This window comes from Micropterus dolomieu, linkage group LG08 (assembly GCF_021292245.1).
Source record: "Micropterus dolomieu isolate WLL.071019.BEF.003 ecotype Adirondacks linkage group LG08, ASM2129224v1, whole genome shotgun sequence".
Lineage (NCBI taxonomy): Eukaryota > Metazoa > Chordata > Actinopteri > Centrarchiformes > Centrarchidae > Micropterus > Micropterus dolomieu.
Window position 1 is genome coordinate 21,398,312 of NC_060157.1, and position 11,342 is coordinate 21,409,653.

An 11,342-nucleotide genomic window follows, 5' to 3' on the forward strand; every position below is an offset into this window, starting at 1 on the left:
CCATTCATATGAAGAATACGGGAGATAGTTGTCACATGTACCACACAGCCAGCCTGAAGTTCCTGCAGTTCCTTTAATGTTGCTGTAGGCCTCTTGGAAGCCTCCCAGTTTTCTTTTCAGCAATTTTGGAGGGACATACAGTTCTTAAGGTCACAGTTGTGCCATATTTTCTCCACTTGATGATGACTGTCTTCACTGTGTTCCATGGTATATCTAATGCTTTGGAAATTCTTTTGTACCCGTCTCCTGACTTATGTCTTTCAATAATAAGATCTCTCTGATGCTTTGAAAAGCTTTCTGCGGACCATGGCTTTTGCTCAGAGATGCAACTAAGAAAATATCAGGAAAATCCTACTAAAACAGTTGAACTTTATTTGTGATTAATAAAAGTCACTTTAAATGATGGCAGGTGTGTAATGACTTCAAGTTAACCTGAGTTTGAATGTGATTGGTTAATTCTGAACACAGCCACATCCCACTTATAAGAGGGTGTGCACACTTATGCAACCAGGTTATTTGAGGGGTTTTATTTTTCATTTTTCCCCCTTGAAGATTTCAGTTTAAATAAATAAACCTTTCTCAATTCATTTGCTATTTAACATTTCTTGTTGCAAGCTATTTTTCAGAACATTTTTAACAACTGCCTTCAAAAAGTGGTGGGGACATGTCCCCAGCGTCCCCAGTGTAAATGACACCTATGATCAAATATTACAAGAGCTCATCAGATTGGGATACATGAGTGTTTAAGTTTTGGAACCATTATTGTTTTTCACTAATGTTTTGAAATATTGTAGTTTTACTCTCACTGCATATATTTGACTGGGAAGTTTATTTGCAGTTTAATATTTCACATATAAAACATGAAGATGAGCTCATGAAAAATGATGTATTGCTGGAGAGCAGAACACTTTGAGCAGGTAAAGTGTTAACAGACTGAAAGGGTCAATATTTCTTATTTAATCTTCCTTTTGATTTTTTTTTTTGCAGTCAGTATATGGCTTTAGTGAAAATTTGGACGCAGTGCTTTTCTTTGTATGTGGAGTATTTTTACATTGAGGCGTTGCTATTTACCCCTGCAAATCTGTAGGCTAAATCCAACCCAAACACGCGCTGAAATAACGTTATTGGACTCATTATACATGCGCTTTGCATCAAACGTGAACAACGCAGGTCGTGTAAAAATCCAAAGCAACATTAGCAGAATATCTCCCTCTGTGTCTGTACTGTACTGAGCCTGCAGCAGCAGCACCCAGAAGTGAACAAAGCGACCCGGAAGCGGTGGTCCGACTGGAGGCAGGCAGAAAGAACATCAACCTTTTATATTATAGCTGTACTCGCAAGACAATATCTGCAATCAGGACACAAGGTATTTGTGCATGTCTTTTCGTGTCTTCCCTGCTGTGCATTTCTCTGATACGCGATAGCCTCGTAAATGCGTGCATTGTGCACAAAATGCAATTGCTGTCCTTTGATTCGTCCAAAAGTTGCAGAATGTGAAAAAAAGCAGCCCTGAAAGTGAAATTTGGTTAAGATTGCACAGCGCCTTTCGAGAGACATGGCACTGTGCGCCAGTTATATTTTGACCTTAACGCATTGGTACGGTTGTTTTAGTCGGTGTGGTGTTTGGGTCGAGCCTGCATCTTGTCCGTTTCCGTGCTGTTTTTTTTTTTTGCAGGGCATGGTTGTTGTAGGAAGTGTCAGTTTTTTTAAGAGGTGGGGAGGCCGGGCTATTCAAACCTGCAATTCGCCGTAAACAATCATTCATGCCTTTGACATGATAAACACACCTTTGTGTTCGCGTCGGTCGCGTCTTATCCCCAACACCATCCTCACGACAAGATGTTCATGCTCCTAAATTTTTGGGGTCTGCAGAATATGGCGTCCCGCCTTATAAAAATAAGGCTGCCATTTTTGTTTCTCTTTTGTCTGGAAATGTTTAAAGAAAACTGTCTGAGTCGCACCGGGAGGATCTATCCGTAAAATCCTCCATCAATTTGAGTCCAGGGGTGCTGTCAGACAGCCGACATGTCCGAAAAGTCAAAGAATGGAAAGTTTTTTTCATTGCGTTTATCTGAGTATTTAAAGCGACGTCCACTTATTTTCAGGAATTCACTCTCAGACAAAAGGAATATTGGGGCTAAATGTCCAAGCTAACGTTAAACGGCGAAGGCTCTGTCAGACATGCCTTTTTCTTATACGTGGCAAAATGTTTGTGGGTGACATTTAGGTGTTTGACCTGTGTTAACTTAAAGGTGACAGTTTGGTTCATAATGACACTGTAGGCCTAATTCACACACTGAGTTATTAGCGTAAATGTAACACAGCAAGTCACTTAAAATTAGCCTGGGCATCTTTATCCAAGGACTGCTCTTGGTTATGATTTTATTATTATTTATTTTAATTAATTAATTTTTAATTTCAAGGTTAATGCAGGTCCTAAAAAGATCTTTAAAATAGCTTAACTCAAGGTCCAGTTACTGTATTTCACCCTTCAGCTGCATCTCAAGGTCTTCCTCAGCTGATGAGGTTTGCTCAGTTATTAGGAGCAAACTTAATCCACCGAGAGGAAGACCATGAGATGTGGATGAAAGCTCGAAAAATGTGGTAAGTGAACCATGAGTTAATAATTTTTTGTAAAAATAAACGTTTTCCAAGGTGAAGTTATCCATTTTTAAACCTATTTTTCGAATACCAGCCTAAACAACCTGACTTAAATTGTCTTCAGTTTGTATTTTTAAGTCTTCATTTAAATGTAAGTATTTAAAACCCAAAGCCAACATAAGAAGTACACACTCATGTAACCTCATACATGAATACCCTTGCCAGTTGTTTCCTTTATAGATTATCCAAATCTCCTTTTCATTTACCTCACATAAGAAATGCAGAATAACACTGGAATTTGGAGCAAACATCTAATAATGCAAGCCCTTTGAAATGTATTACTACCTTTACCCTTGCAGTGAAATCTGCCTGCATGCGGTGTCCCAAAATCTTAACATTTATTTATTTTGGTCTCATAAATTTCACATTTTCAATGTGCCAACACCCTGTTGGATGAGTAATGTGTCTTCAGTAGAAGCACTTACAAAGCTAGATGAAAGTGAACAGGATGGAAACTGATGAAATGTAAATGGGAAGTTGGGGCTAAAAGAAAATGCTCACCTTTTCTACTCAACATGAAACCTGCTGGGTTTCTTGTGGTTAGGGTGCCAGCCTTTTCGTCATCAGTCAGTCTGCCACATCAACGCGCTATAGATATTTTAAAGTCTCTGCAGTTTTAAAAGCAGTGCGTTGCATCATAAACATCTTTCTGATCTCAACTGACTTTTACATATTTGTAGTAAGACCACAAATGTTATTTGCTAAAACAAATGTTATTCATTTCAGAATGGCAGAGCCTCGATTTAACAACCCGTATTTCTGGCCGCCACCTCCATCCATGCCAGGCCAGGTAAGTCCATTCGTAACATGTAAATACTGTGACATTTTTAATTGCCATTTGTTTCCATGTGTGAATGTCTTTTCAGCCATTCAGCACCAGTCAGTCAGTGAAACAAATCCGTCACAGTTCGTTCTCGTAGATTAAAAGATATAAATAAATAAATAAATAAATAAATAAATGTAACTTGTACTCTCTGCTGGGATGTGTTTTTGGGGCGTGAATGACATTCACACACGGTGGCTGTTTTCTGTTGAGCATGACCCGTTAACCCTTTCAGCTGGATAACCTGGTGCTCATTAACAAGATCAAGGAGCAGCTGATGGCTGAGAAGATCAGACCCCTGCACTTGCCGCCTACCTCCACCCCTTCCCAGCAGTCTTTGCTGGTGCCCACCTCGTCCCCGGACGGTAGCGCCCAGCACGGCATGTCAGTGCCAAAGCCCCAGGCACAGCAGGTGCAGGGCCACCACCAGCAAGGCTCTGGACAACCAGATATCGCTCTGCATGCTCGCCCTGCCTCCAGCTCTGGACCAGGTAGAGTCTCCACTTTGTTGTTTATAGGCCCAGGTACTGGACCGCAGTCTATTTTAAATACAGACCCAAATGTGTGAGTTGCAAGTATCACAGACTGTCCAGCATTAAAAGTTGACATTGAGTGCCTGGTCAGATTTTTAGTCTTGTTTACTTGTTTCTTTGATCAGATATTTAGATCAGGAAACGTTGCAAATTTTTATTTTAGGAAAAGTCCTGGTAAGGCTGCATGTGTCAAGCCAACAGTAAATACTGATACATTGAGAAGTTTCACGTGTTTTGTGAAACAAAAAAGGGTAATCTAACGAAACATATTTATAAAAAATAATAAAAATAATAATTTGGGTAGTGGTACTGAAACTCTGATATCATATTTGCACAGGTACCAAATTTGGCAAAACATACCCAGCCCTAGTTGTTTATAGACTTATTAAATATCTAAGAGGAAATAAATGAGCTAACTAATTTAAATTTAAATTTGTATTTTAAAGAAGAGACAACAGGGTCGCGACGGTCTCTACAACTGTTGACTTCACATTGTGTGGCATTCTTACACATGAGCATTCAACAGTATATGGTCTGTTACACAAGTTACACATAAGTTACTGTTCACTTCACTGATTAAAATGCTATCACCTCACAACTTCCAGATGGAAATATGGACGACAAGTCAGCAGTGAAAGCTAAAGGATTATGGGAAGACTGGCACATGAGGCAGCTCAGCGAGCAAACTGGCCGGGTCAACCATCGCTCAGGTACTGCAGTCAGCTGGTCTCTGTGGTCTGTTGACATGGGGAAATATGAAGAAAATCAGCCTCTGGGGCTGAAAGGAAATAACACAACTGGTAAATAAGACAAGTACATTTATCATACATGTATCGTCGTAACTAACAACCCAATGTATCATTAGTTACTTAGTTGAAAAGTGTGTTTTTATATATAATTAAACATTTCCTAGGATTTAAAGTGCAGAAATAAACAGAGACTGTCTGTTGTGCAGGCTGAGCAATGCATTAGAGTGCCAACAACGTTTAGGGAATAATACTGAGAGACACATTTGTTAGTTTTATGGCAAATGTGGTGAAGAGAGTACACAGATATTGGTTTTTGAAGATTAGTACAAATAAAGTTAGACCGATGTTGGTGCAAACCAAAACTTTCCCCTGACTTGTGGTAAACCAACAAAATATAAAACCAATATATTGGTGTACCTCCAGGTGAGATTCTAGGCTTCCTGAGCTGTTAAACAACCGCACCAGTGGTTTTGCAAGTTTTAGCCGATTTACTACAAATCATGCATTTTTTGCATCACAGCTAACCATTTTGCAAAAGGCATTGTCGTGCTTTTTGTATTAGTTTTCATTCATGTCTGCACAAATGTAAAAATCAGTGAGAAGACTTTAAAAAAAACAGTGGTTCTTTGGAGTAGTAGGAAACAAACTGTGTAGCTTGCCAGTTAAAATTGTCCATCAAAAATGTAAGTTTGTAGTTTAGAGCTAGAACTTACAAAAAACAATGATGTGGTTAGTAAAATCATCAGAAGCCTCGTAAGTCATGTGTAGTGTTGTAGTAGGTGTTAAAACAGTTCTGGTTGTCACTTCCACAGGTCTGGTTCCTTCTTCCCGACCTGACAGCCACAACACCTCAGAGGCCCTGACCCCCACGACTCCAACCTCCAGCAGCCAGAACCGCCTGGGTGGTGCCCCCTCTGTGAACATCATCTCTGGGCTGGCCAGCGGTCCTGGCATGGACCACATGAAAGTTGGAGGCCTGGCTGGACTGTTGGGCCCCCCACCCAAGGCGCCCCGGGGACGGAAGAAGATCAAGGCTGAAAACCCGTCAGGTCCTCTGCTGGTGGTGCCCTACCCCATCCTAGCTGACCAAGGCTGCGTCACTGTCGCACCCAAAGAGGGCAAAACCTACAGGTTGGACACCGGAACCTGCTACTGTTGTTTTCATGTTTTTATTGCACCACGGGGGGAAGGATATTTGTTTTCACCGCTGCCCTTGAATCCAATTCACAGATTTAATTGTGGCCTGTAAAGATCAATAGGCATTTGCTTGAAGTTTGGTTTTAAGTAGGCTGTAGGTGATCGAGACATCGATATGAACCCATCTTTCTTCACTCAGTGGACTGGAAAATTGCCATTGCCTCCTATTTTCATCTGATTTAGTTTTTCACAAGGATCATGACTTTTCAGAGGCAGTCAGTTGCATCATTATCTAAATGGTCTGACTTCTGGCTGGCAGACTTAATCAATTCTCCGTAGTTGTTTTCCAAAATAAAACCTTGTAGTAAAACTGAGCTTGAAAGACTTGGACTTAGTTTGTGAGGTCAGCACAGTGCAATCAGTAGGGATGTTTGCAACGGATTTGATACTAAACTAATACCTACTTCTTTTGAATTAACCCAGAATTTAACTCTACTCTAACTTTGGTTGGGACTGAGTGCTACGGCTAGTTGGATATAGATCATCATTCAGAATTGGTTATGTTTTAATACTTTAAAACACAAGTTGTGTACTGTGTAGTCTCTTTAACAGCCTGATCTGATCACGTTTATGCATTTTTGTGTCTTTTTTCTGTCATCAAGATGCAAAGTGTGCCCGCTCACCTTTTTAACAAAGTCAGAGATGCAGATTCACTCCAAGTCCCACACAGAGGCCAAACCACACAAGTGTCCCCACTGCTCCAAGACATTCGCCAACGCCTCCTACTTGTCCCAGCACCTGCGCATCCACCTGGGGATAAAACCCTACCACTGCTCCTACTGCGAGAACTCATTCCGTCAGCTGTCACATCTGCAGCAGCACACCAGGTCGGTCCAGCTGCGAACACAAAGCAGGAAAAGTTACTGTGGGGAAAAGAAATAGCCACTGTGCTACTGAAATATGACTCTCAGTGGTCACAGATTAACAGAATATACAGCAAGTCGTGTTTTTTTTTTTTTTTTTTTTTTGCAGAGAATTTGTCTGACATCCCTTGGGGAATTTTAATAACATCTACCCTAATGTTTTCATTTTCCTGGCTAGGTATTTCTCTCATTGTATATCAGATGCATCGAGGTTGCCTTTAAAATATGCAGTGAGAAGATGGGAGTTATAGATTCTGTTGTGGAATCTGTTTGGTCTCGTTTGCAACACTTTAGTTGGTTCAACTGCAGTTATCTCTCTCATTAAATACATTTAGGGTCTTTTCTAACCTTTTTTGATCTGCTTCTTTTGCCACAGAATCCACACTGGCGATAGGCCGTATAAATGTGCTCACCCCGGATGTGAAAAGGCTTTTACCCAGTTGTCTAACCTCCAGGTCAGTACATCGTCACACAGCTTAATTCTGCCACACCAGATACTACAACAAGAACTGTTACTTTACACTGAGGTTGACAACAGCTCAGCGACAAATGTAGTGAAAACAAACAGGTTTATTCATTGCTTTAATAGACTGTAATCATAAGTCACATGTCCGTGCTTCTTCCCTAACAGTCTCACCAGCGGCAGCACAATAAAGACAAGCCGTATAAATGTCCTAACTGCTACCGTGCCTACTCAGACTCGGCATCATTGCAGATCCACTTGTCAGCGCACGCCATCAAAAACGCTAAGGCCTACTGCTGTAGCATGTGTGGCCGGGCATACACCTCAGTGAGTAAACCACAGGTTATCTGTTTATCTTCATCTGTATTACATTTTCCCAGCATGCCCTTCAGGCAGGCTGTTTATTTGGCTGATAAGATGACAGCCTTTTGATGATACTCTGTCTCACTTTGCCTGAAACTTGCTGTGTTTCCTGTTTGTGAAGAATTGAACATGTCGTTGCTCCCATGCAAACATACTGATAAATTTTTACTTGCTGAAACTGGTTCGCGAGATACGTATTTAATCTCTTTTCCAGTTAATGAATGAATGTTTGCTACCAGTTCCAGATCTCTCTTTAGCCCAACATATTACTCTAAACCTAAAACCTTCCACAGAAAATTGATCATAGAATAATTGTGATGACGTGTAAGTAAAAATGCAAAATATTTACTGGTTCCAGCATCTAAAATGTAAATATGTGCTGATTTTCTTGTGATAGGCTGTTGTCCAATCTGTTGTTTTAATGTCACTTAAATTTCATTTTTCATGTCTTTGTAGGAGACCTACCTTATGAAGCACATGTCCAAACATACGGTGGTGGAGCACCTAGTGAGCCACCAGTCGCCTCAGAGGACCGAGTCCCCCAACATCCCCATACGCATCTCCCTCATCTGAGCTCCCCTGCCGCTCAGCAGCAGGACCGATTCAGAGTCTACGCTAGGCTGGAGCTTTTGAGGCCCTGCACCCACAGCCATCTACATAAGGCTTACATTAGCATTATGACAGCTGACATAAGCATTCAGTGCTAGATTCAGTAAACAGGCTGCCTCCATCCATCTTGACACAAGCCATCTGTCAAAAATGAGCACAGCGTTATTTTGTGAATGTAACAATACAGCTAGATGTTGTCCGGAGGATCGAGTGTCAGAGAATGTCTTGCGTCAGATTTAATAAGCACTTTCGTAAGCGTCATGTAAACTGCCGGATGCATTGGCCATCATAAATGTTTTAGTTAGAAATGTTTTTTAGTTTTTTTTCCCTCTTCCATGAAATGGGTTTCCAAAATGTGCCAGATGATATTTGCCCTTATAAAGAATTGAGAAAGTAGAAAAAATGTTTGCTGGGTGTATTCTGGAGACATCCAAAGATAATCTTAAAGCACTTTTAGGCCTTGTGGTTTTGGCTCAAATTGTTTCAATCTTGTTGGATGGAAAATGCCAAAGGGCATTACTTGTGGCAGCTAAGAGTACTGACTGTGTATAAACAGTCTTTTTCTGTTACTTTCATTGTTTTTACTCACATTTTTGTGCAAGTACATATTTACAGGGTCATCTAAATTTGAAGAAAGGCAATCGGTAGATGACAATTTTAAACATTTAATGATTGTATTAAGAAGTTGTATTATTGACTTGGGGAGGCAAAAAAATAGAGCAACATGTAAGGGACGAAAGATGAATGTTTTTTATTTTATTTTTCTTCCAAAATCTTTCACTCCATATTTGATGTTCACTTTTATGGCACCTTTTATGGTCATAACATATGATCAAATAAACACTGCTTTTTACATTACGTTTTTCTCCTGTCCCAATAACTAGTGCCATATGAACCATGTTGAGGTTTTAATAGAAAGCAAATCTTGTTATACTGCGTCTGCTTTCTCTACTCAGCTAAGCTTTGACTATTGTTTTGTAAGTATTAGAGGTTGAATACATTGCACCTGTGTCAGTGCCAGCTCTACTCAGCCCTACCTTTTAAATACACTTCAGCTGAAAATAGATTTTACTCAAGTGCTAAATTTTAAACCTAAACATTGGACCAAAATGTGAAGTTATTGTACAGCTACTCTGGCCCAGTTAAGTATTTTGTTTTCTCTTTAATAAGCTTTACCCATTTGGAATAAACTGCAGTATAAGTCATTTTCCATAGGTCTATATTATAAGTTAACATGGAGGTGATGCTTCTCCTTTTGATTTATTTTTCTCATTTAGTATTCTTTTTATTGTACACAGTATTGTTTGTTGTATTTTTACTGTAACTTTAACCTCTGGATGGTACTAATAGGGTACCCTGTACTCTTCAGGGCACTTAAGAAAGGGTGCTACGGCTAGACGTAATGTTTGAGATGGAACTGAGAATAATGTAAAATACATATACAGTATATAGTATGTTTTCAAAAGAATAAAAACGTATTACTATAGCCACTGGCCTGAAAAACAGACATTTACGCCAACAACAGACCCTGCCTCTTCAACTTACTCTCTCTTGAGATAATGGGAAAATGTACATGTTGCTGTACTGTAAAACATGTTACTCATTTATAGTACCTATTTTTTAAGTTTTCATAAACATGTTCTGTTTGGGTTTTGTAAGAGTTTATGTATGAACTTACTGTAATTAATTTAGTCTACCCATATGTTATTAATATTCATGTTTTATATCAGTTATTTACATGTAAGCCTTAACTGTTTTATCATCCCATTTCCATTACTCTGTATTGTGTTCTGCAGTATTCAGTCGTGTAAACATTTTTATTTTTTTCCTTCCGCATGGAGTTCCGAAGCTGTAATCTGTATGATAACTGTAACCCATGTTCTCTGAAAAGATATTGCGTAGATTTATTACACTTTTTCCTGTCTTGCATTGTGGTTTCATAAACAGTTTCTAGACAACAAAATATGCACAGCCAAGACTGAGAAGTTAAACTAAGGTTATCAGTGTTTAAAAAAGGAAAAAAAGCTTTGTATCTTTACCTTGTTTAATAAACAGACTGTTATAAATTCATCACTGATTGCTTGGTTCGTACAAAAGAAAACTGTACCTGCCATCAAATCAGTTTTTTAGAGAGCAAGATGGTGGGAGGGAAAAAAAATATGAAGCATTAAGTTTATTTATTCAGTTTTATTTATGAAAATATGTTTTTGTTTAAAAATGCATTTACACGGATACAACAAATTTAAAAGTTAGGGATGCACCGATGCCGTTCGGTTATCGGCCCGATACTGACTCAAAGAGCTGGATTGGGTATCGGTGACAAGGGGCGGCTAATTTAACTACTTGGGTACTACGCAATGTGTCAGCATTTCCCCCGTAGACACAAACATTTTGCTAGGAGTGCTAACATAGCACAGAGAGAGCTAAAAACAAGGGGTCAGCAGTTTGGAGGTATTTCACTATTATTATTTATATATTGCTACGCCACTAATAACTTAATCAAGCACCTCCAGAAGCATAATGCCAAAGAGCAAGACTCCCAGTCTCCTTCTGACAGTGAAGAATACAGCTTATTAATTCTGCACTGGTATTAGATCTGTACTCTGCATCGGCTGATACCCAAAGCCCAGGTATTGGTATCGGGACTGAAAAGGTCGGATCGGTACATCCCTAGTCAAAGTTTCTTAGATCTCAGTTTACATGTCTGTTGCAGATAGGCTTTTGTTATTCGACGTATTCACTCAGCAGCAAGATAAAGTTAAACACTTCATCATATCAGGCACAAAATAGACAACAGTGTCCACAGTGTACAACTCTATTACTGAAACAAAATAATAATAGTGGTATGAAATAGTGTGTATTTTATTCCCATGTCACACACATCTCTTAAGTACTTTATGACTGAGTGTCGCTGGAGGAAACCACTGAGGTTGACCAATGTAAAAAAAATAAAATTAATAATAATAATAATAATAATAATAATAATATATATATGTAAAATAAAATACAGCTTGGCATGCTTGAAATGGACAACTCTGTGGCTTTTCCCGAAATTTTGGCTTCTCTTCCCTTTTTTTTTTT

At 39.3% G+C, this 11,342-nt stretch overlaps 1 protein-coding gene across 7 annotated transcripts; it reads left to right on the forward strand.

Annotated features, from left to right (window-relative positions):
* Positions 1–1,178: 1,178 nt before the first annotated feature.
* Positions 1,179–10,331, forward strand: znf362b (zinc finger protein 362b). 7 transcript variants are annotated; one of them, XM_046056711.1, is made up of 9 exons: positions 1,179–1,366; positions 3,388–3,451; positions 3,747–3,975; positions 4,623–4,817; positions 5,579–5,897; positions 6,566–6,790; positions 7,203–7,281; positions 7,458–7,616; positions 8,109–10,331. In XM_046056711.1, the coding sequence occupies exons 2-9, from the start codon at positions 3,389–3,391 to the stop codon at positions 8,223–8,225; spliced, it is 1,386 nt and encodes a 461-aa protein (XP_045912667.1). In that variant the 5' UTR covers positions 1,179–1,366; position 3,388; the 3' UTR covers positions 8,226–10,331. The 7 variants fall into 7 exon arrangements, with proteins under 7 accessions (XP_045912667.1, XP_045912662.1, XP_045912669.1 ...); XM_046056706.1 differs by having other exon boundaries at positions 1,183–1,366; positions 3,720–3,975; XM_046056713.1 differs by having other exon boundaries at positions 1,187–1,366; positions 3,720–3,975; positions 4,623–4,727.
* Positions 10,332–11,342: the final 1,011 nt, after the last annotated feature.

Coding starts and splice junctions, on each gene's coding strand:
- znf362b (XM_046056706.1), top strand. CDS start 3,389: ATGGCAGAGCCTCGATTTAACAACCCGTATTTCTGGCCGCCACCTCCA. Junction 3,452..3,719: donor CTCCATCCATGCCAGGCCAG/GTAAGTCCATTC, acceptor TAACCCTTTCAG/CTGGATAACCTGGTGCTCAT. Junction 4,818..5,578: donor GAAAGGAAATAACACAACTG/GTAAATAAGACA, acceptor TCACTTCCACAG/GTCTGGTTCCTTCTTCCCGA.